The sequence below is a fragment of the Hirundo rustica genome, chromosome 5 (assembly GCF_015227805.2).
Source record: "Hirundo rustica isolate bHirRus1 chromosome 5, bHirRus1.pri.v3, whole genome shotgun sequence".
Classification (NCBI taxonomy): Eukaryota; Metazoa; Chordata; class Aves; order Passeriformes; family Hirundinidae; genus Hirundo; species Hirundo rustica.
Genome location: NC_053454.1, coordinates 43,517,495 through 43,543,177, shown reverse-complemented (window position 1 = coordinate 43,543,177; position 25,683 = coordinate 43,517,495). Strand labels below are relative to the sequence as shown.

General features: G+C 37.7%; 1 protein-coding gene across 5 annotated transcripts in view; it reads right to left on the bottom strand.

The window, feature by feature from the left end:
* RAPGEF2 (Rap guanine nucleotide exchange factor 2) overlaps positions 1–25,683 on the bottom strand; it is a 184,289-nt gene that overhangs the window by 104,325 nt on the left and 54,281 nt on the right. For all 5 annotated transcript variants that reach the window (XM_040063645.2, XM_040063648.2, XM_040063646.2 and 2 more), the window contains exons 2-4: positions 22,536–22,606; positions 18,976–19,032; positions 5,159–5,242 (exon numbers count right to left, since the gene is read on the bottom strand). In XM_040063645.2, the coding sequence (XP_039919579.1) occupies positions 5,159–5,242; positions 18,976–19,032; positions 22,536–22,606 (212 nt within the window). The remainder of the gene's footprint in view (positions 1–5,158; positions 5,243–18,975; positions 19,033–22,535; positions 22,607–25,683) is intronic.

The window sequence follows — 25,683 nt, the reverse complement described above, 5'->3', positions numbered from 1 at the left end:
TGCAAAATCTGTGAACTTGCCAAAGGGAAAGCAGCTCTCCACCGCCACATGAGGCAGCGAGGGCACAACTGGTTGGATGCAGCAGCAGCGAAGGAAAAGAGGCTGCAGCGAGGGAACAGAGGATGAGCAAGCAGTGGAAACCAAGCGCAGAGCCAGGTTTGCGGGTGGCCAGCCGGCACAGCGGGATGTGTGAGCAGCACGGCACACAGGACACTGACGGGCTCGGAAGCACTCCAGGAGAAAGGCTGAAGTCCCCAAGTACCAGAGCCAACAGTCTGATAAAAACGGGCCAGCAATTCTGTATTTTGTTGCTGCTAAGAGGCAGCTGCATCCTCTGGTTGTGGAGGCCAAGAGCAAACAGTGGGAGAGGTGAGCCCTGGGAGGTGTAGGAGGCCTTTTGGTACTGCAGCTCCCATTGAAGTAATACAAAAGAAGCCAGTGGAGTCTACACTAGGAGCAAAGTTCTGGTACAAAAACCACACAGCAAGGCCAAGCAAATGGCCAAATGTGGTCAGAACATGGAGCAGGCCAAGGCAAGCTGCAGGCCACTCCAAAGGACGTTTTGAGGGACTGCCACATAGTTGCTGTGAAAACACAGGAGAACCACGACAGCCCTCAGGGAACTGCATTTTCTGCTCATTTATTTTCTGGAGTTCATACATAAACCTCATTCTACCATGTGAACTGCTTCAGGGAACACATGCTCAGGGGAAATGAAGAGGGGACTGAATGTTAATTTGTGCTAGCTTGATGGTCATGGTGGGAGGAAAGAATTTAGGAATGTTAAATTTAACATAATACACGCCCGATACGCAAAAGTAAAGGAAGAAGTTGTAAATATTAATAGGGAGATCGAGGGGAAAGAGGTAGAAGGGAAGAGAGATGATCTTCCTCATATTAAACTGTCAAATTTCCCCATTGTAATTCACAGAAATTAAATAGGAGAACAAGATAAAGCTTTACCTTATGTCACTAAATAAACAGCAGATTTAATTGTTCAGAGCACAATTCTTTGAAACTGTGGATTGTATATTTTCCCAAAACAATAAATTAAAGACAATAAAATCCAGTCTTATCTTATGAACACTATTTGCTAGCTGATGGCTTGGAATTAGAACAAATACAAGCTAAACTGTATTACAATAGGGGAATAAAATTAAACTCATGCTATTTTCAAAAAGAACAGACATTGTTTAGATGTTAAAGTTTCCAAAGCTAAATACTCAATTTAGGACTTCATGTATTCCAATATCCCATCTTGAACAACCCTTTTTTTTTTTTTTTTTTTTTTTAATTTGGAATGAAAGGTATGTCCAGTAGCTACTTACAAATAATTTTACAAGTCATCCAGTACATTATAAAACTTCGTCAAAAACTGGCAGCTTTGACACTCATTTCAAACTATTTCAACAGGTAGCTACTTGCCTATATCTCATAAACTACAAAACTAGTTAATTTTAGACTGCTGTACTATATTTTATTTACATGGGTTTTAGTAGCATTCCTGCTGGTACTGTTCATCTTTCTGATCTCATTGCTGATTCCAGTAAATTGCTCTTTTCCCAGCTTGTGATCTCTGCCTTTGTGTCTCCCACCTGAGAGGGGAGGAGAGTGAGAGGTGTCTGGTTTGGGGGAGTCTCCCTGAGAGGGGAGGCAGTAAATTAGGGTGTGCTGTTTCTAAACCACAGCCGTGCAAAAGCAGGGCTGTGGTCATTTCTTATGCTTTCACACAGCTTCATGGTGGGTAAAGGGGATATTTAAAAAAATATTATTCTTCCCCAACTGTATATTAACTATTTTCCAAACCTACTGTCTCTTGTGAAAGAGTTTTAAATGGTATCTTAACACTAAAAATGAAAGCCATGGAAAAAGTGATTTGGAAGAAAGAAATACAGGAAGTTTACCTGACATAACTCATATAACAAAAGAGCATTTCCAGTGTTATTTGGCAACCAGTCTGGGGATGCTGTATCTAAACTAATGCAAGCAAATCAGCTAATAGAGGACCCAAATGCAAATAATATGCTGAGCATATGCAGTCAAATGCACTAAGGTACTTGCAAGTGTCAGCTCAAATCTAGTGACAGCCCTCTATCCTGTTCTGTACAGACTCACATGCCAGCTGCCATGAAGAGTAAGAGTGAATTCTGGACAGGACTGAGAACAAACCTGCAAAGTTGTAGGCAGATTTATCCACTAGGTCTGTCTAAATTACCCAGAGATACTACTTTTGCTCTGGCATGTAAAGACATTCATTTTAGAAGAGTGAAATCCAACAAAGAATAGAAATTCTTGAAATTCAGAGGGTCGGGTGGGGGTAGAATTTGTGGGATGACAACATGTATCTTATTTTAAATTGGGTCAGCCACTGTCCAGCCATCATTCAATGAAGGTGAGCTTGAGAGGATCAGGAAGACAAACAAGGGGAAGTTCTCAGTCTGAGCAGGATCAGCAACCCAGAGAACCTGTCTAAAGGGACCTACTACAGGTGCATGGAGCAGGCTGACAAAAAAAGAGAGATTAGTTTTAAAGTGGGGGGAAAAAAAGAGTTTTGGATGGTGAGATGCTTAGGGATGAATTATGCTCAGCTCTGGGAAAAGAAAGGGAAATGAGAATTTTCTGAGTAAATCAGATTTGGAGAAAGGCACATACTTCCTGCTTTCTACATATTTGATTGCTCTTACACAGACTTCTTGGCTCCATCCTGCTCTCTAAATCACAGGCTTCACATGTTGCAAAATAATATCTTAGTGGCTTTTTAGATGGGCAAAGATAATGGCTTAAACTGAAAAAAACACACTAAAATAATGTAAATATTAATTTGCTATTGCAAATTTAGTTTACTCAAATGACAAACAAAGTCAAAATTAGATGCTCTCTACTTTGCAATGTTTAGGTCTCTTTCTATCACTTGATGTCAGTGATGCATGAGGATGTGCTCCACTTGCTAAACCATAGCCAGTTCCTTTTAATAGTAACTGTAATAGGACATCACGACACACAAATTATGCAATGGTCAAAACATCTCTAGAAATTGTTACTCCCCGTATAGATAAACAGTTGGTTTCATCCAACCAGCTTTTACAGCAAACCAAATCTTTAGATTCCAGAATACCACCTTATCAGCTCTTTCTGGACAGCAGCCTTTTTAGGTCTCGCTCCCTTATTTCTGAGCACCGTAAAATTTTATTTTAGCATTTCTGCTAATCAGTCTCTTCAGCTCAGTATGTATATCTGAGCAGCTTGTTATTTCTCTCCCAGCAGTTCACTGGCAGCATAAGTAAAGTTGAAAAACTGAATTTTCTTCTCAGGCCATTTTTTTACTAAATAAATAAATCAACAAAATATTTATTAGCCACCAGTATTCCAAATCAGAAATTTAACCTGGGTGCCCTCTCACTTTTGTCAAGTTTCTTATTCATGGGTGAGCCCAAAGCCCAGTCACAACTTATGCGTTTACAAAGAAAAAATCCTGATTAACCTTGTCCTAAATTTTAATAAGGCCCTCACCTATCCTTCAATGACTACAGCTTCTAAGCACAAAGCCTCTCGTTTTACTCTCCCAAAATACTTTCTATCTTATATAATTAAAGTTTCCTTATTTTGCTTTCATGGGCTTAAGTTATCTTTATTAATTAACAAATTGTCTCTCTTGCATTTGCTTCCCAAGACACCAGCTTTGACATCCACTTGACTTCATCCACAACTGTAAAACCAATTCACATGCCAGCTTCCAAGCCTGTACTTCACTAAGGTATCAGACACCGTCCCAGATGTCATTTTACACATTTCTGCATATGAACAGCACTTAAATGTTCTGCTTATTTTTACAGGAGCTCTAATTTTTTGTTCATTCTCCCAAGAAGAGTCTCAAGCTCATTGTTTATCTTATTAAATATCCCCTCTCTTCAAGTGTCCAAGTGAGTGAGGCACAAGCATTGCTGTATTTCAGAGGAACAGAAGATTCTTGCCATGCACTGTATACAATCCCCCCAATTAATTCAGGTATTATATATCTTGTTTCCTGGTATCTAAATATAGCACTTTCTGCCAGCTTTTTTCCTGGCATTGCCTGCTCATGGATGACATAGGGGACGATTTTCACTCTTCCAGAAGTAGGGGCCCTATAATCTGTTGCAATACTTTTTCCAGTAATCAGTTTTACACCTTTAACATTAACTATTAGATGGCACATCTAATAAACCTTTTTATCAGCAGTGCCTGACAGACACAAGACACTTGACTGCACCAAGAACATGCCACCATCATCAAATGGAAGTCCCAAGATACGCACTGCTCTCCTTCCCACTGGAAGGCAGACTTGAAGGTCTAATGTTTCCTACGCTAACCCACACTGGCCATGAAGTGGTTTCCCACTGTTTAAAATTATAAAAAAATTCCCAGTGCTTTCATTATCATGATACTGTACAGTGGCAGGTCATTCTTTCATTCTGTCCCTCACAAATTTTATTACGTGCCATGTACTTCAAAGGAGCCTTTTACAGTAGTATGAATGAATATGCACTGAACCAGTATTTTAAAATAACTCTGCTCTGCTTCCATTAAAATGATCAAGTTCGGTCACTTTAGACTAAAATCATTGCAATCACTTGACTTTTTTTTTTTTTTTTTTTTTAAACAGGAGTGATATAAATTGTGAGTTCCTCACACTCAATTTTTTTTTTTTTTTATTTAAAAACCATTCTTCATTGAAAATCCATTTGCATGGAGCACAAGGTTATACAGAAGCAGCAAAACCTGCAGTAACTTGACCTAAGCATATGCTAAAACATGCACCAAAGACTTGTGCACAGTAAGTAAAGGAAAACATCCACATCCAAACTCTACTGCATCCTATAAATTGAAGTTTGAGTACTCTCAGGAAGCAACTACTCAGTACTTCACTCCATTCGTCAGGTTTTTTTGTGTTTTTTTTTTTTAAATCAACAGCATCTGCATGACACTTGGACAGTCGCACACTGTTCTAGCTATGGGCATGAAACTGTTACCACAGTTAGTAAAGGCAGAATATGTGTATTTAGACCTGTTTTTCTGTGTTTCATTAAATATAAAACACCACCTTTTAATCCTAAAATTTCTCTACATCTCATGATTTATGTTTAAAATATAGAATGCAGTACATTCATAGCTGACATACCTGCTCCTTGGAAGAAACATGGATTCTTTAATGAAGACTGAACCAGACAGCAGGATATACCAACAGGTACCAATATCATCAGGGCTGGAATTTAAAAAAAAAAAAAAAAGATAACACAGTTTAAAACACTTGATTTAGATTACTCACAGCAGTACCAAATATGCACTACAAAGAACATCAAAGAGGCAAAAATGCTCCAAACTATGGAAGGAAGACACAATTCAATTATTTAAAAAATAACTCCATGAAACTATTCTTATTTCCACCTGCAAATGCATACATTATTAGAATACTTAATTTCTTTTACTTGACTTTATTAAAAGCATCTATTTGGTAACAGTCTAATTCAATTTAAATATAACTGTACGTAATTAAAGGAAGCCAAGCTACAGTAAATATATTGTATTGTATTCTATCGAATGCATTTGAAGAAGAATGACAGTTCTTCAGTTCTTGCTGAAGAGAGCTGTAGCATCTTTCCCCCTATAAATAAAGGCATCTTTCCTCAATACTTGCCATCTTCTTCTCAACCCTTTCTTCAAGACAGAAATTTTCCTTTCTGTATCAGCATGCCTTCCTGCAAGGTAAGAGGCCATCGGAAACATTTGCAGATGGCAAACCTACGTCACATTTGTCAGCCATCATTATCTGCTGCTGCTAAGCACTGCCCATTTCATGTCTCTTCCTGACACCAGAATGAATTCCCTACAAAAGAGGCAAAAAGTTTCTTTTCCCCTCTCTTCAATCTGTAGAGGAACTGGATGAGGAAGACTTTGTTATCCAGTCACAGTTCATTCTGCTGTAGATTCTGATGTTGCTCCTTGAGTAATACAAAATCTTTTTCATATGCTTAGACTCTTTTTGGATAAGTAAGTTCAAATAATGTTTGGACAGGAAAATAAAATAGATTAAGGTTACTAGAAATAGCAGCAGTAGAAGTCTCATTCCGTGTTGACAGTCAGTGCTGAGAATCTCTCTACTGTACTTCAGTTTGTACCCTCCTGCGGCTTCCAGAGAAACTGACTAATTGAATTCAAGACCAATGGAGTTCATAGTTATGAACTGAATGAGCATTATCATCAAAAACCACATCCCTAGTGACACTAAGAGATGTAGATTACTTAATTAATTTGCAGCACCTTCATTTTTTTAAATTATATGTCTCAAGTCTTTAGCAACAACTAGGTCTGCTTCAAGTAAGAACAGCCCACATCCTTTAACAATGATGACAGCATAGTATTAAAATCTAATCTTAAATGTTAGTAGGCAATGTACATGTTAGCAGGGTATTTTTCATTTGAAGAACAGCAATTTAAGAAGTACATACACAGTGGTCCTCAAAACAAATGTGCTAGCCTAAAAGAGTAGAGAGCAAACCATCCAATCTAAAAATCATACTCTGTTTTCCTTTTCCACTGTATAATATAAGCATGAGAGAAAGGACAGAAACATAGAAAATTCTCAGAGGGAATGAGGAGACACAATCCACAGCCAAGAACAGAGGAGCTGAAAAATAAGATGGAGCTTGTATTTTCTTTTCAATGTCCTGACCAGTGAAGTGATGCTGGTCAGCCATACACACCAGTCAAGTGACAACATCTTCAAAATCAAGGTTTCAGGAATACTTCTTTATACTGATAGACCATAGAAAATAAAGCAATAACACAGTCCCACAGCTGAAACAACAGCATTTTGATTCACATAGCTGAAGTGTTCTAAGCTGCCTATTCTGAAATGTGCCTCATTTGCTTCTCACATGGGCCTGTATCACCCTCAAACTTGTGGGTCTAGAAAAATCAACAATGCGCATAAGTGCAGAGAACCAGTTTAAAGCAGATAAACTCAAGAAAACCAGCACTTCCAACAAAAATATCATTCCTAAAACCATAAACACACACCTGAGTTAAGTTACACATCTTTAAACATTCCTTCTTTCCCCACAAGTCCTATGCTGGCATATAACAGCATACAACATATAACAAGGCATACAACAGCATTGCTGCTGAACTGCGAGTCTGTTAGGCTTTTATTACGTTCTTTAATAGCTGTCATTCTACAACACCAATAATCTGGACTAATTAGCACAGTTAAAAGTTTTTGAAATAGAAATTTTCAGCAATGGATATTGACAAAGTGATTTCCCAAATACGTGGGAAATAACTGTACTAGAATGTGAATAACCATTTTGCCATGTGGATTACAGCACATTATATTATCACATAATAGGTTTTTGTGGTCTTGGGGGTACTTTTTTTTCCCCCCCTTTTCCTAAAAACTGGCAGTTTGACCAAGTATTAAAGTGTAGTTTGATAGAACAGAACTACCTGGGGTCACAGATTTTATAAACCCAAAGCAAAAGTAATCTAGAAGATCTCATGCTTCCAGAAAGGCATTTCCAATGATAAATTAATTGAAGCAGAAAAAAAATTAAGCCAGAAGAAAGCATTTTAACTTTTTCCAATCTGCTAACATGTAAGCTTTTACTTTCCTCCTTTTAAGAGCTGATTAACTTTATGAAATCCTTTCTCAAACCACCTATTTGTAAGGGGCTTCAGCTATCTTTTCTCATTGGAGATCTTTTAACTCCAAAGAGAAAAACCAGCTACTGGTTTTCACAAGCACCAGTCAGTATGTTCAATATCCGAATTCTTAAGGCTACTTTTGATTTTGAATCATTTAACAAACACCTAGAATAATTATGCATTCAGCTGCAGTGGTTTCATTTTTTTTTTTATTTGATCACGCACACCATGACTTTTCACTCAGTTAACCATCCAACTCAGCTTTATCTTTTGGGGTTTTTTGCCAATTCACAGGTTTATTCTCTTTCTCTGCAAGCTGGCTCTTCAAATCTTGTTGCTCCTTCTCAGTTATGTCATGAACATTATACTTTATTCACTTTGTATATAATCAAATGAAGCATCTGCTCATTTGACAGCTGAAATAACTGATACAAAAAATAAATCAAACTTGAGGAATACCGTCAAATTGGATGTTTTCCCTTTGTTTTATGTGTACTTAATAAATGGTTTTATTTTTACAGTTACATTTGAGAATTTCTAAGCTCTGAGCTATTTGCATTATGCATGCACTGAACTCAACACTTTCAATTATTTGAATAAAACAAACTTCAGTATTGCTGTGTCACAGTAGTGGAATATTACTACTGAATGTGTCTGTATTCAAGGTATCTTCCCTGAAGTACATTCTGTATTCTTCTAAAACTTTCACTGTCAGCCAAAACATCATAAACATTTCCAAGACAGTCTTCAAGAGCAAAGAACACAGGGTATTGATTCTCTTCATTTTTACAGCCAGTAGTATCTTAATATAGTCTTATGCTCCTCTCAGAAAAAAAAAAAAAAAAGAAACACTGATCTATTTCATTCATATGAAAATATATTTAACTCCTGCACTTTCAACACTTGCTGTACACTCAGTTGATTAGAATTAAGCCACAACAAAGCCATTTGGCAGCCAGCTTTTGCAAGACAGTGCTGTCACAAGAAACACGCGCAGTTCTTTCATTTTAAGGATTCTGGGCTTTTCACAATCCTATTCAAACATCATGTGGCTTTCAATCAAGCTTCCATGTTTTCTGTACTATGTTTGACATTTCTTCATTAACAATGCATCTGCATTCTTCAGGACTTTTGTGCCTGTAATGAAAGACAGAAGGAACTATAGAAGAAGCTGGTGCTGAACTATAAAAGTACATATTCAGGCCACCTGAGGACTCATGCAAATACCATTTCACCCAATAGAGAGCACTCACATTTGAAAGGTTTTCTTTGTATTCACATTTTACATTTTATTTTAAACATTAAAACTGCATTCTAGAGAATAAGCCTAATTATAAAGTTTTCTTTCACTACTAGAATAGCGTCTACTCCTAGCAGCCCAGAGAAGAATCTAGAAATTTATTCGTCCTAAAGGTATTTCTTCTGCTGAAGAGACAACAGCAAACTGTTCTTAAAAGGCTTTATTGTGGACAGGACACTTCCTTGACTGGGTTTGCAGGAGGGCATTAAGTCCACATAAGCACTTCATCAGGAATTAGCTGAAGCATGATTGATGCTGATGACCTTTCCACAAAGGCATCCTTCCAGAGACACCCTTGAGGAGACAACCCTTCAAGGGAGTTTTTTAGCTTAAGGAGAGTTGAAGGGAAGGTCCATAACACCTGTCAGTCAAGCTGATGTAAAAAGGAAAGACATCTGCTGAGGTAAGATCTTTCCTAATACTAGTTTAGTAAGGATGCCACTGCCATCCAGCATCACCACAACCACTGAAGCAGCAGCTGTCACACATGAGGAGACTGCAAGTGCAATGAAAGCTCCACAAAGCAACGGAGCTGGTGAAGGGTCTGGAGCACAAGTCCTGTTAGGAGTGGCTGAGGGAGCTGGGGGTGTTTAGCCTGGAAAAAAAGGAGGCTCAGGGGAGATCTTCTCACTCTCTATAACTGCCTGAAGGGAGGCTGTAGCCAGATAGGGGTTGGCCTCTTCTCCCAGGCAACACGCAAAAGGACAAGAGTCAACCTCAAGCTGCCCCAAGGGAGGTTAAGACTGAATATTGAGATGGTGGTCAAACACTGGAACAAGCTGCCCAGGAAAAAGCTTGAGTCACCATGCCTGGAAGTATTTTTAAAATGTGCAGATGTGCTTGGGGAGAAGGTTTAGTGGCAGATCTCACACTGCTGGGCTACTGGTTGGACTCAATGATCTTAGAGGTCTTTTCAAACCTTAATGATTGCATGATCCACATCAGGCTGAATGCAGAGGTCACCTAACCCAGTCAGATAGCACTTCCTGCCTAGTTTTGAATTCCTTTCTGCACCCTCCCTCCACTCTTGCAGAGCTATATGCACAGTGAGAGTGGAAATAATTGAAATCAGGAACTATTGATACCTGTACATTTCCAAGCAGTCATACACAGACCTTTGGAGGCAAGATTTTACTCCACATGTTGGCCGTAAGTGACAGAATACATTGCTGCAAATACCTAATACTGGGGGAAAGTTGTTTGTTTTGGGATCTTTCTTCAGCTCAACTACTGTTCTGTGTATTCATCTGGATGAAACGTAGGATTGTTAAAAGTTATATAGCCTACCAAAAGCAACAAAGCTATCCACTTTCCCTAGTTACAGAAAACAAGATTTATTACCAGCAAAGTTAGATGACACAAGCAATTTATCCTGCAGAGAATCAGAATGAACTCAACCCCAAAGTCACTCATTATGGGCAGTAAGAACAGCAAAATCAATACACACTCATTCTATCCTGAAAATATGACTTGTGTTCTGCAGAAACAACAACAAAAGGACTCCAGTAGCGAGATTTTATGTTCTTCTGCTGTAACTGCTGTAACTACTGATGAAGTTTCCAGAATATTCAGGTTCTAGCCACAGCCTTACAGTGGTGCAAAACTGAAAGCCAATACCAAAACAGCCATCAATGTGCAGGTTTTATTCACAGTCTGGACTTTAGTTGAACAAAATTTGAAAAATCTGCTTGAAATCTTGACTTTTGTACTCCAGCACTTTCTAGAGCAGAGGATTTCCTGGGGAATCCATATATAATTTCCCAGAATGCCAGAGAACTTGATTTACAGGAATTCAGAAGCTAGAAACGGAAAGCCATGAACTGGATTGCAATGCCTTCCCATTGTGTTTCCCTGTCCAGCTTCCTTCACATAGTCCTTTAACATAACTACAAACTGCAGCCAGACAGGACACATTTCTGCTTTGAAAATTACACAGAAAACTGAAGACAGAACAATGCAAATAAACTTCATAGCTGTCAGTAACTGCTCTGTCTGGAAACTTCAACTGTGTAATTATGCAATGGCCTATGACATCATGAGGTTGGCAGCACTGATGAGCTATGACAGTATTTTCAGACTGAGGCTTTCACATTTTCTAGCATATGACAGTTTTCTCTGAGACCTCAGAGGCAAAGTTCAAAAATCAAGACATGCCTATAGATCTTCAGAATGACAAAATCCAAGAAGTTTGCAGGATTTCTCATAGTCTCCAGCACTTGTACCAAAGTCTTCATGCTATGATCTATTTAAGCCCCAAGACGGGGCAGTTTCTTATTCCCAGATCAGCAAGTAGCTACATATACACTACTTACAAGAAAAGCTTTATTTTCTAATTATAAATATTTTATTTCTATATAAAGCACTTCCATGTTTGCAACCATACATTTGTAACTATATATCTGAATTATATACGAATGGCATATCAAAGAAATTCTTCACAAGAAAACATGTCCACCATACATATCAATTCTGTAAGGCATCTGTCTACAGTAGCACGGGTGTTCCAATTTTAGCTTTCAGGTTTCCTAATTACTTAAGGCAGTGAAAAACCCTCCAAAATATTCAGCTACAATAGATTCAAATTAACCTGTTAAAAGGTCAAAAAAATCTCAAATATCTATACCATCTGTAATGTCTTCCTCTAGCCTAACAAGTCCTGATACATTGCTTTTCTTTAAGACTTCTTTAGAAATAGCTAGATTTTAAAAGGAGCAATCTATTTAATTCTCATTCTCCATCAAGATGAGACAGAGGACTACTAAAACCTCTGGAATAATGAACCATATTCAGCACATGCTTACTCACTCAGGTTCACCTGAGATAATGAACATTGTAAGTATGTATAGTGGCAAGAATTTGCAGGTCTTTGTGATGACTGCTGTCAAACATGCTTTAATTCTGTCCAATAAGACATCACTTCAGTGCAAAATTCAGTACCTGGACTTGAAAGCACATGCTAAACAAAAGTCTTTGCTCTTCTGTCCACCTTCTGGTCATTGGCTTCTCAGCCAACTCCTTTAAAACAGCATGTGAAAAAAGCTAAGTACCATGCAGGTCTCGGTGGAATCAAGCACAGAAAATACTTCTATATAATCACTGCTTAACATTCATTTTACACTTGTGTCTATGCTGAGATCTAAGCAACAGACGTGTCATTCTCTCCCCAACACTGGACTTCCAGCAACTCCAGATGCTGGAAGGACTCCTAACTTAACTCATCATCAACATCCAGAACTGCTTTCCATTCAGAGCCATTTTCAAGCTGCATCATAACAAGGTCATGAATTCGGCAAGAGAAATTTCTTGGTTGTGAAAAAGGTAGTTTGATTTATGGAGACAATAATTCTTTAAAATTCCATCCACTAAAGGATTCATTCAAGACTTACATTTAAACTGTAAGTAATACCATCATCCTACAAGCTATAACATTTGTAATTATTTTGATGAGAGGACTCCACAAACCGAGGTGTACCTATTACGTTTTCATGTAGTAATCATATTCAGTGTTGTTCAAGTTGAATAAACTCCAGAAAGTAAGCAGAGTAATTCCAAAGACATTGCTCATGTTCCCTGGTCTCCACTTGGGAGAAGCAGAAACAATGGAAATTTGACATGTCAGAAATTAGAGCTCTTTCAGACATTTAAGCACTACACAAGAAGAAATCCCAAAGAACATTGCTCTGCAAGCTTATGCTCCACAGAATATCGTTCCAGCAGATTAATCTGTCTGTTTCTCTTTGCTCATTTTGGTTATCCTTTCTATGCTGAGAGCTATAGGTAGTTTATTGTTTTAACTGAATAATCATTGCCAGAATTAGACATTAGCCTTGAAGTGCCTTGGGATGTCAAACATGTCTAAGCTGAACAATTCTCTCAGGTAGACATCTCACTGCCTAAAGATCCTGCTTACCACCACTGTAGTGCTCAAACACAGAATAACCAAAAAACTGCTTATTAACATTGCCAGCACTGCCTCTCATCCTCCTTATTAAGCCAGTTACCTGACATCTGCCAGAGATGCTCTTGATCACATTAAGAGGTATATCCCAAACACAGAAATAAAAGATTGGCACTTGATGAGTCAACCACAAACAATTTTCAAATACTTTTCTTCTTATATGAACACACTGAAGTTATATCTACAGTGAGGATTAGAAATAACAATAAATTTAAGACAGAGTTAAAATATATTCAGTAACAAAACTGATAACTCAGAATTTTGAACTTCTGATTTTCACTGAGCAGTGTGCGTATTTCAACTTATGTCCATGATTATATTTTACAAATAGGCATGAGATGAAAACTGGTGTTTTGACTCCTGCTAGCAACAATGGGAAATGCAGAAGAACCACAGGAAACAATTCCTCAATATTCATGAAAACAAATATTCAGAAGTATATTTTGTTTCGAGTATTTAAGTTATTTGTAATTTTTTTCACTTCTGAAAGAATATCAGTGAAATAAAACAAGAATTTTGGTCAAATTCGAGATTACTGCAGAGTGTCAGTAATGCCAGTCAGTCTAAAACAGCGGATTAAACAGCTAATCAATAAATACATCATACAAATATATGCACACAAGCTAATTGACCTATTGTCATTGAAGTCTTGATGTTAAACTCATACAGTGAATTAGCCCTTTGTATCAGAAGAAAAATTCAGAACAAAAATTACAGTCTCCTAAATCATCAGAAAACAATTACAGAAGCAGCAAAATAAAATTATCACGCATCCAAAACACTCTGAGGTCAAGACTGAAAAAACTGTTCTTGTATCTTACAGCTCCCTAATGCATCTCCAAAACCAAAGCTTTGAGTGCCTCAAAGTTCTCAGAATTGCAACAAAAATATGATAGAGCTTTCACATAGTGAAACATTTACAGTTAAGAAGGTGCAAAAACATTACTTCAGTCATCATTCAACGTAATCTCAAAATCAGGTCAAAAAATGACACAAATCTGGAACTGGCTGCGCAAAAGCCAACAGACCGTAACATTGATCACTGACACTATTAAGAAGCCTTGATTCAGTGTCTGTTTATACAGAGACAACTGCCAAGTCCTTGAATGTGTTTATTTTAATGATAGACATTGCCTAAAAAATTCCCCACAGAAAATGTATCCACAACACATGAATCAGGTTTCTGATTTACTGCAGTCCAGAACTGGCAGCATCCCAATGATATTTTGGCAACTGCCCAACAATCAGAAGGTACAATACACCTTTAGGAATATTTTCAGGACAAAATAGAAGAGGCCAGCCCTGCTGCAGCACTTGTTTCCATTGTTAAATATACTGCTGCAGAACTTCCACAGAAACTTATGGATGTAGAAGAAGCACAAATGAATACATATATTGCCTGCAGAGATCTACCTGAAAATTCTGATACTGACCCAGGGATCATAAAATCATTTAGGCTGAGATCTTTACAACCATGAAGTCCAGCCATTAGCCCACCACTGCCGTGCTCACCACTAAAATCATGTCCCCAAGTACCACGTCTATGTCTTTCATATAACCCCTGGCAAGGTAATTCAACCACTTCCCTGGGCAGACTGTGCCAGTGCTTGACAACCATTTCTGTAAAGAAATCTTTTCTGCTTTCTAATCTAAACCTTCCCAGCACAACTTGAGGCCAGTTCCTCTGGTCTTATCACTTCTTGCTTGGGAGATTCTCTAGCAGCTGATCCCTTCTGCAGTCTTCTAGGATTTAAGTTTTATATCTGTAAGATATAAACGTATATACCTATAGACCACGTACACTGCATCCATAAAAGCACTCCATCTTAACACAAATTCAGTCTCAGGTGGTCTCAGCAGCGCTGTTCTGTTTAAAAATCATGAGACTCTGAGATTAGTTTAGTTGGCTAGAGCAGAGTATTAATGATGCCAAGGTTGTGGTTTTCATCCCTGTACAGGCCATTCACTTAAGAGATGGACATGACGATCCTTGCAAGTCCCTTCCAACTCAGAACAACAAGTGTGTGTTTGTGTGTGAATAGAAGATAAGTTTTTAGAAGAAAAGAAGATAGTTTTCAGCTTATTTTTTCACACTTCAAGTCAGGCTATGCAGAAATGTACAGCAACTTTGGCATAATTTTTTGTTGGTTTACATGCACTGCTTCTGTCCTCCTGAGGAGTCTTCAAGGCAATATGTTATCATGAAAGAACCATGAATCCAATGACTGTTACTTTTATTGTAGGACTTAAAGCATGACTCTTGGATTCCCGCTCTTAGAGAGACTACTTACAGATTTATTTCCCACCTGTCCTTGCACAGAACTACTGCCCTGCAGCATTTTTGAGACATTCTGCTCTACCTCATGAAAGACACTAACATTTTCATCTAAGAAAACAATCAATGTTTGAGTAGCTACCAAGAAGTTCTACTTTTCTGTCTCCACACTGAATTTTATTAAAGGTTGCAAACCGAATTACATAAAAGCACACAAACATTTTGACATTAGACAAGAGCTTTTTCCAGCCAGAGACATTAACACTAACATCCAGGTCAAGATGTCCTAGAGATAACTACTCTTTTTTTAAAACACTTTTCCTTTTTTAAGAATTACCACTATCACAACCAGTAGTCCACTGCTGAAGTCCTACAGACTGCAAAATATGTTATTGTTGAGAACTTTCATCAAAAATGAAATCTTTTCAGTAGGGACGTGTGGGAGGTAGGAGTATATCTCCTACTAGGATTTCATTTGAAGGATCTCTAAAAAAAACAAACCACACTTCACAATAACTTGGACTGGGGTTCCCTTCATATTTTTTAAAAACAATATAAGCAGTAACTAAGTTAGTTCCAGAATAAATTGCTCAAGCTACAAGGAATGTAATCACAAAACTGTGTTGTGCTACAGCCTGGCAATACAGAAAAAGGTTTTATTATTGAATGACTTGGGACTGCAGGTCAGCAAACCTTAACATATTTTCTGCCAATCCAATATTCTTAGCGAAGAAAATAAGGGAAGCTTAAAAATATACAATACTTCCTTACAGAAAGAGTAAGCCAAACACCACTGATGCATACACACAAAAATATCAAACAGCATGGCTGAAAAACACATACTGCCCTCATACGACTAATGAGGAGGAAAAGGAGGTGCTTGTTTTATTAGACACATACTCATTTGCTTATATTCAAAGGACTTATTGCCAAAGATTCCTCTGCCATCATAGCACAAAAGTTAATTTTGATCTGAAAAATTTTGTTCAACTGTCCAGAGGTATAAATACCCTCTACAAACCTGCTAGGACTTTGTTTTCCAAAGAAAATGCTAACTGGAAGCTCACTGTTGGTGATGTCAGGAAATACTACCATGTAGACATGAAAACAGAACATTTTTTTCCTTTGGACTACTGATGAAATATATATTAAGTGACCAAAATAAACATTTTTTAAATAAGATCTCTAAGTAGATTTGAATAAAGTTAGCAAGTTTAAAAAAAAAAAAACCCCGAAACAAATATGCATGTCAAGTAGGCCTCAATTCTGAAGTTTGCTTTGCAGGTTTTAAGCCCTTTTATTATTTATTATTTATATTATTTTAGTAATAATTATTTATTATTATTATTAACTTCCCATCAAATGAAAGAAGTAGAATGACTGGCAAATGAAGAATAACTCAAGCTGAACTGCCACTTCTAATAACCCAGTTTCCATTTAAACAGTGAGATGGCCGTAGGGTTTGAGAATTTGTCACTACCATGTACACCCACTGATAGTAAAGTAAATGTAGATGAGATGAGCCAATTTTAAGCAGTGTACTCTATTTTATCCCTTTGGTCATTAAAAAAAAAAATCTATATCGCTACCATGAAAATTAGCAACTTTTTTTTTGTTTTAACGTAGGATAAAACAATTGCTGTGGTTTTAAGGAATGCACATAAGTACTTTCAGCACTGCATACACACAACAGAAACTTACTTTTTTATACATACCGCTGACAAAGCAGACAGACACACCGTTTTCACAATGAAAAGATTCTGATCAAACAAACATGCAACTGCATTAGTCTGCACATTAGCATTTAGGGATAAAGATTTAGCTTTTCTGCACTGAGACATTAAGTTTTGCCTCAGGGAGGTCAAACATACAGGTCAATTGACAGCTCCAACAGTTGCAGCTATTTTAATAGATATAGCACCCAATTTCAGACATCAACGCAAGTACACCATCACGGGGCAGGGGCAAGAAGTTGTAACTTAAAAAAAACCAATCTAAAATGTTAAAATCTAATGCTCTTTTAATACCTTAGCTTTCATGATGAAAATAAGAGCATCAAGCGATAACTGTGCTAAGTTCATTAAAAACTAACCAGCTTGCATGTTCCAAGGTAATTTCCTATGGTTCATAACTGAGTGGATCAATCCTAGCCTGGCTATCACTTTGCTTCTCTCCTGCAGTACTCAAAGAATTTTTCCAAACATGTACATAACAAAACTGAAATTCCTTTTTTTAGAAGAGTACGTCTTCAACACACAGGCTGAATTTGTGAAACAAAAAAACTGAACCCTCTGAGTTCATTATCCTAAAAATAGACCACTGAAATTAGACTGCAGGTTTCATGGGATTTTCTTACTAAGTAGATCTCAAATTATTCATTAAATGTGTAAAGCTACAGCTCAGAGCAACATATTTTTAGTTTCAAAATATTCCATAATATTTTCCTTTTTTTTTAAAATAAAAAATATTGTTAACTTTCAGGTTTAGCCCATTAAACATTAAATCAGAGATGTGAAATGCTAGAGCAAGCACATTTTGCATTAGCATCTATATCCAGAAACTGCCAAACTGTCCATTAAATCTTTTGAATAAATCATGGGGAAAGAGACGTCAAGAAGCAACTAAATAGGAATGACAGGCAAACAACCAAAGTGAAGATGAAGTCACATGAAAGGAGTGACAAAGGAAATCAGTGCAAAAGAACTGCAAAACACACTTCCAGTTAATCCAGATTTCACTGTCTCCTCTTTGTGAATGTATTTTCTCAGGCACATACTTCCTGTGATTTTTGCCTGCATTGAGTATATGGTTAGCTAGCAGTATGGATTCATTCAGCATATAATTCAAATTTAAGTTAGTGCTTAGAACGACAAAAATACTGGGTTTAAACAAAAACTCTCCTACGTGAGAGACACAAACCAACTGCCTAGAAAAGGACAAATCACCAGCACAATGGTCCCTAGCAAATTAGTGTGTAAAATGAATAAAGACGATATTAGTCCAATTAAAATTATCTATCTACCTATAGATTTTATCTATCCACCTACAGAGTTTGACCTTGTGTATTTCCCATACATAACATTACTGGGTTTCATTAGACCTTAATTTAACTTTGCTGAATGGTCAAGGCCCAGCATTTCAGTTTGCTCAATCACATCTTCCTCCTGATGTTCCATATAGGAAAATAATTACACTCGTACAAAAGAAGGCATAGAAGTGTATTCTTTGTGTGCTTAAATGTTCAAATTATGCCAAACAACTTAGAAAAATTTACAGTCTGGATTAGGGGCAGTAAGTAAGACTCTGATAAATGTTTTGTTTCAATGAATTGCTTCCATAAATGAAGCAATTACAATTCTCAGATCTCTACTGTAAATCTGAGTTGACACTAAAGCACATCCCTGCTAATTATAAACCATGTTAGATTCGTCAATTTGGCACCACTGGCACGAAGAGCTGATCACTACTACTTTCACAAAACTGAAGTAAGACTAAATGACAATTAATGAGAAGACATCTCACATTCATATATTAGTTTTATATAAATTTAATACAACATGCACCACCAAGCAAGAGCCACTGCTGGCTCTCTCCCTGGCACCAATAAATTTCTTTGGTGTTTGATGATGAAAATGAAGTAGATCGTTTATATTTACAGACTGTGCATGCTAAGCAAGGAATTCTGGCATTAAACAGTCCTCAACTCACTTTAATACAAATTAATTCTTTGAACTTCATACAAGAGGAAGCAGAAATACTTACTAGTACAGCACTTCATTTGCTTCATGTCTTTCGTATCTAACAGTTTCACACATCAGCCTGAAAGAGAGTAAGTCAATATTAGTTATGATTCCGATCAGCATCACAAAGACTTCACTTTCTAAAGTTACTCAGCATTTCCACAGGTAACTCCAGCACTTACAGAAGCCAACCACTAATTTAAATCCAAGCTGATTCATAATTCAAGAGACCAAACTGTAAAATCTGAACATTTAAGTTATTAGTTCATCCAAGATCAGATTTGGTTTAGGACACTAGATGTAGCTGTTCCCATAACAAATTCTATAAAAATAAGTAAAAATTACATTGATCTCATTTTCCATAATGATGTGATAAAAGCAAGTAGTTTTATAAAAACAATTCTGAATTTTAGAAATGGTTGGAAATGTACTATGTGCAAAGCAACACTACTCAGAGATACAATATAATAACTGTTGTCTTTTTCAAGTCAGGCCCAATAGATAAAACAAGAAATTATGTTGCACGCTTCTCATTCTGCTGAAATTCAGCAACTTGAAAATTACCATGAGATTTTAATGCTGAAATCCCAGAAGGCTCAAAGTGGAGAGAATTTCCTGCAGGAAAATCCTCTGTCTGGAGGGGAGGATTAAAGTGCTTTCGTATTCACTGTCTGCCTGACAAATGTGGCATAATAAGGAGCAACTTTAACAGAACTTACCACATACTAGGAAATGCAATGTTAACTTGATGCAGAAAAATCACAATGCCATTTCTGTCTGTGGCCTCAAGGAAACAGCCCTGTGAATTACTGGGGGGGTGGGGACAAAACAATCCCACTGCCTCCCTTGGCCTTTCTGTAGCTCTGAAGCAGACTGCAAACCCCAAGGCTATTTGACAGTCAGACAGATTTACCTAAGAGGCTCATAAGAACATTCAAATGAGGAACTATATTTAAATTCTGGAAATAAATTCTCTTTCCTCACATAATCCATCATGAGAATCTCGGTGTATCAATGACCAGCTGCCAGTAATCATAAGCAGGCAAAAGCACTTAGGAATTGCTGCTCTGGCAAAAAGTCTCCAAAAAGTTGATTTGAGGCCTGTAAGAGTTGGTCTGGGTTTGACATCACAATCAATTGCCATTTACTAGATCATTCATTTCAACAGCCAACAGACTGCTACAAAAGTCACCTTAGCACTCATCTCTCACGGGATTTTACTTACTACTTGAGCACACTAAGAAATAATGTTTCTTCCGTTCAGAAGTGCCAGGCTTGTAGTATCATGACTATTGATAACAGAAAATTGTTAACAGAAAATTGACATCTTAATTCTGTTTGCAGATAGGTTGTGGTAGTAAAACTTTATTCTTAATTTTTATATGTATCTTTCTCACACCCTGGTATTTTAGATCTACACTTTGGACCATGCTGGAGAACTTTTCACACAGAAAAATGTCTCCATTGTATGAAATTAAGATCATGTATTTCGTATAAATTTCAGCTAATGAAAAATCTTTTTCCATCTTGGCACAGCAAAAAAACTTTGAAGCACAGAACCATTTTTTCAGATATTTCTCTCCACCGTAAAATTGGGTCTTGTCGAAATCTTTTACAGACACTGAAAAGCTACTGCCTGCTTCTGCCTCCTGGGTTTTCATCTTCCCCTCTGATCCTGTTTCAAGAGGAAAAGGAAGCACAGACATGAAGTCACTGGTGAGAAGATACCAGAAGAGAAGTCATTGCTAGGAATCAGATTTAAAAATTTAAATACTGCTCAAGGATAGTCTGTGCCCTACTGGTCTGGAACGATGCTGGGCAATGTGCCACCCAAGAGCAGGAGTCACAGGAAACAGAATCACTTCAACAAGCAAGTTTTGTTCCTCTCTGAATTGGGACAGAAGGAAGCACATTCTTGATAAAGTCATGCAAGTTCACCACTGGCACCAAGTTTTACAGCATTTTGGTCCCATTATAGAGCAATAGAGGAGAAAATGCCTCTTTCAGAAGCCTAAACATTTCAATTTTTGTGTTATAGTCGAACAGTTAGAAATTACAGTGACCAAGCAGTACAAACTAGATTGCTCCCTCAAATATTTGAAGAATTAGTTCTGACCAATACTGGTGTCCAGTTTTTGCTCAGTCACTCAAACGTGATCTTTATCTGCTTCTTCAACAAGTGTAACAAATTACAGATGAGATCACCAGCAAGCCATATGCTAAGTTATTCACTACTAGAGGCTACATTTAATACATTTGGTTTTAATGAATCTCAGAGGTTTTTTGGCATTCCACTGCCACAAGAAGAGTTGTATCCTAAAGGATACTATAAAAGCTTTCAGTCCAACATCTGCCTGGAGCCAGGCCTTTTCCATGTATGGTACTGTAAACAGAAGCTCTCTTTGAGGAATTCGCTACACTGGGAGCGCGAGTTCCACACATTCCTCAGCAAGAACCTCATGCTGCACAGGAAGCCAAGAAGCACACATTGACATACCACACAATCATATGTGCATACTTTGATCTTTGTAAACAAGTTAACATCAGTTCAACTCCAGCTATGCAAAACTTCACGTGCTAAAAGTATTGCATATAACAACAGAACACAAAATACTTCAACTGAATGTAACCATGACCTCCTTCCAAAGTAAAAGTAATTACAGACACTTCTTTGAAGTTAATATCCACATTGCAAAATATGTCTCAAGCACTTTGGAAGAAAGAAAACCCCGCCTTTTATTTTCTCCAAATTACAAAATATTGGCTTGGGAATGTGGACTCCCACAGAATGACGAAGCAAGAGGCTGGAAATTAGAACCTAAACCAGCATTAATCCAGTCAAAGTTGCTTCAGCATCTTCAGATGTGGCAAATGTTGGCAAAGCTCAGGATATAAAACAGCAGTAATTCACCCTCTCTACCCACAGGGCATACAGGAGATGTGCTGGCCTCCTGCTCTAGCTGCCAGCCTCACACTAATGCCCAAATACCCTTAGAAACCTCTATTGTAAGATGCTCGTGGACAACTGAAACAATTACTTAAAAAAATCAAACAAACACAAGTTCTTACAAAAAAGAAAAAAAAAAAAAAAAGGAAGCTCTCAGGAAAGTTTTGACTTTAATTCATTTGCTTCATGAAGCATTTTAATAAGTGTGGATATCTTTACTAAGTATTATTTGCATGTGTTGTACATAATGCATCTAAAATTTCTACACAAAAACAAGCACAAATTGAAACAGAAGCTGAAAAACAGACTCTGCTCTCATGATTACTATATTACATAAATGATTTCATCAATATATGGTATTGTACTCTGTACGTAAAGCATTTCCTTCTAGCCCAAAAGTTTGAAAAGAAAATAAATGCATCCATAATAGTCAGAAATAGGAAGGAACAGATAGAGATACATTATGCAGGCATACAAGGAGGCAGCATTAGAAAAATAAAGACGGGAAGAAAAGAATGCAGTGATAGGCAGTTTGAGGTAGGGTACATAGGAATAGTTTATCGTTACCAAAATTACTGTTCCTTTGCCTTGTGAGCGCATTAACATATGTGGTTTTTGATGACAAAGTATCATACCTTAGCTGATGCTCCCTCAGATTAGACAATGCTTCCATTCCATGTAAATATGAATACACAATCTCCAAGTCCTACAAAAATAAGGAAAACATTTTTAGCATTCTCATGGTACAAGCTGTTAAAATACTGAGTTTAAAAGCATCCAAAGCTCTCCTCACAGAGGTAGCAGGGACACTTCCAGGAGGTTAAAGGCAAAGTGCAGGAACACTTTTAATCTGGAACCACACAGGAGGAAGAATGATGGCATGTCAATGTCAAATGCAGAAACCTTTCTGCTTTTGCTGTCATTACTCTGTGTCTAGGAAACAAGCCTAGTCCAGAATTACAGTGAACTATTTTACAACCACCACAGTCCCACTTTCCAAAGCCAACATCCCCAAAACTTTCCTTTACTTTGTAAAGCAAGGTCATAAGAAATCGGTCTTTTCACGCTCAAGGGAAAAGAAACAGTCTAAAAAAATACCCCACTGTAGAGAGATACTTCTAAAATTGTATCCTCTTCAAACAGAAGATAATCCACAATCTTAAATGAAAAAAAAAAAAGCTGGCAAGAACAGAAAATTATTGGCATGAGATAATAAGAAAAAACAAACATGATCCTAGTTATAATATGGTGAAGTTTTACATTCAGCCATTGTGGGCCTTCAATATCCAGCTGACAAAACATTAATAAAGATATGAAAACAACACCCAAGACTAAAACATCCTAAAATGCAACTGCAGAAACACTAACGCCAGGCTAGAGGCTTTGCTCAAGTTATACTTAAAATAACTACAGCATTTCAGAGAAAGCTTCAGTGAAGCCAACAACCTCTATTTAGCATGATTTAATTTTAGCTCATGGATTTCATGCTGTTTCATCATCTTTCTTCTTATTTTAAAACTTTCTAGTTGAGAGACAAATATGACCCATAATTCATTAAAAATCAGAGCAACTGTCCACAAGCACTAGCTGAGGCTGACAAAGCTGAGAATAAACTAACACCAACACAACTCTCATAACTTACTGTGAGATGTTTTTCAAGTAATAGAATATATCAAAACTAGAAATTTATGAAAGATTTGATCACTGTGAAGTATTTGTGAATTCAAAATTGTACCCTATCTAGAAAGTACAGAAATACTTGTTTTCAGACACAATGAAAGAATGTTCTTTGGGGAAGGGCAAAGATTTGACATCGCAGAGAGAACTTGAATTCAAAAAAGAAAAATAAAATCCCGTTAAATACATTAAGTGCAGAAACATGCCGTACTTGTTAAAACCATGGTACAGATAAGAAAAGATACCCAAGTTACACACAGTGGCTAAGGCTCATTCTGTAACAAAAAGAATGTCTTTTTCTCACAGTGAAAAAGGCAAATGTTCAGTTTGAGAAAGCAGAAGAAACACACAAGCCAAAGTGCTGCAATTTCACTTCAATTTTGGCCCTTCTGTTCCCATGCCCTCTAGAGGCATTGGTCCTTCAAAGAGGAGAGGGCACATCAAAGACAAAAGTAATTATGCATGTATTGGGATGGAGGGACTCTGCACATACAAGGTTCCGAAGAAAAAATACAGCAGTGGCTCGCCCTTTTACTGTTTGTTCATACAAATAAAAGTGTGTGCAAAGACATGCCTGCCGTAGTCAGTGACCTGCTCGCTCGCCAGACAGGCTGGAGGTGAGCAGAGGCTCCCGGGAGCCCTGGGCTGGCGGCAGGGTAAGACGCAAGCCAGACAGTCCCCGTGGCACCGCTGCTGCTCATCCAGACGTGCCCGACTCCACGGCACAAGCCAACAGCTGCCACGGGAAGCTGGGAGGGGACCACTGAGGATCAGATGCTCGTGGCAGCATCGTACATGGAAAAGAGCCTGACCAGAAAGCGCTGCTCTAACTCATTTCCAGCAAGGCTCTAACAACAAGCAGAGAAAAAGGGAGAGTAACCTTCTGCCACCAGAGGTTTCTCTGGAGTGGCAGAGACTATCTGCTGTAAAGTATTCACAGAAGGATAGAGAACCATTAAGGATGCTAGCATACAAACCCAGGACCCACAGGCATGCAGTTTCCAAAACTGATGGGTGACACAAACCTAGTGACCAACCCTACAGGTGTACAAAGGAGTGATGAACACAGGTTGGGCTCTGAGAGGAATGCAGCTCAAGTGACTCAGTGCAGGGGGAATGCATTAATTAAGGGAAGGGAGATTTTAGAATGTTTTGGGTTAAAAGGGATGTTAAAGATCATCATTCTGGACAGGGTCATAAGGCAGGGTCCTCGTTCGCTAGATAAGGTGGTTCAAACCCTAATCCAGCCCAGCCTTCAGTCATTCTGACCAATTGCACAAGCAACAATGTATGTTTAGTGAACTCTTTTTTTTTTAAGTAATTCCCTTTCAAAATACAAGCATACTTGTCAAATATTTGCAAATACAACATCCCATAGGTCCCCAGATGAAGAACTGCAGATGATGGAGGCCCTTGACTGAAAAAAAAAGGATGAAGAGAGATTAAAAAAAAAAATCTAAATAACTTTAATAAAAGGAAGAGGTGACGAAAAAAATGCAATTAATGAAGTCTTTACTTGTGTTTCCACCGTAATTGCCGGCGAAAGATACCTCATCACTGAGAGAACTAATAGAGGGGCTTTTGTTCGATCTAGGGGGAAAAAAAAAAAAAAAAAAAGGCAGCAAGAAAACATTCTAACATCTCAGCTGCCATGCACTGGATGTTTCCAACAAGCGCCAAAGTGAGCCACTGCCCATTCCTCAAGCAGTATCTTTCCAGAGGAATCTGGCAGGGAACAGCTCCCTCTAGCACCAAAAGTTCGGCATTGAAATTGAAGTAACAACACAACACCCCTTTCAATCAACTTCTCCATAATACTGCAAAGTACAAAAAAATGCAGTAGACTCACAAGAGCAAATATATATTCATACATGGTCAGTAGGCTCTGCACACTTCCAGTAATTAATGCAGCATTAAAGAGGAGAAAGGCAATTTTAAATAAATAAAATCAGAATGTCAAGTTATTGTTGCTAGGTCACATCAGTTTTCCATTTATCTCAGGAAAAATCACACTGCGCCTACTTGGCAAAAACACTCATTATCGAACGCAAATAGCTGTTTCAACTTCTTCGTTCAAAGTGAATTGACAGAAAGCAACAGTCCTTT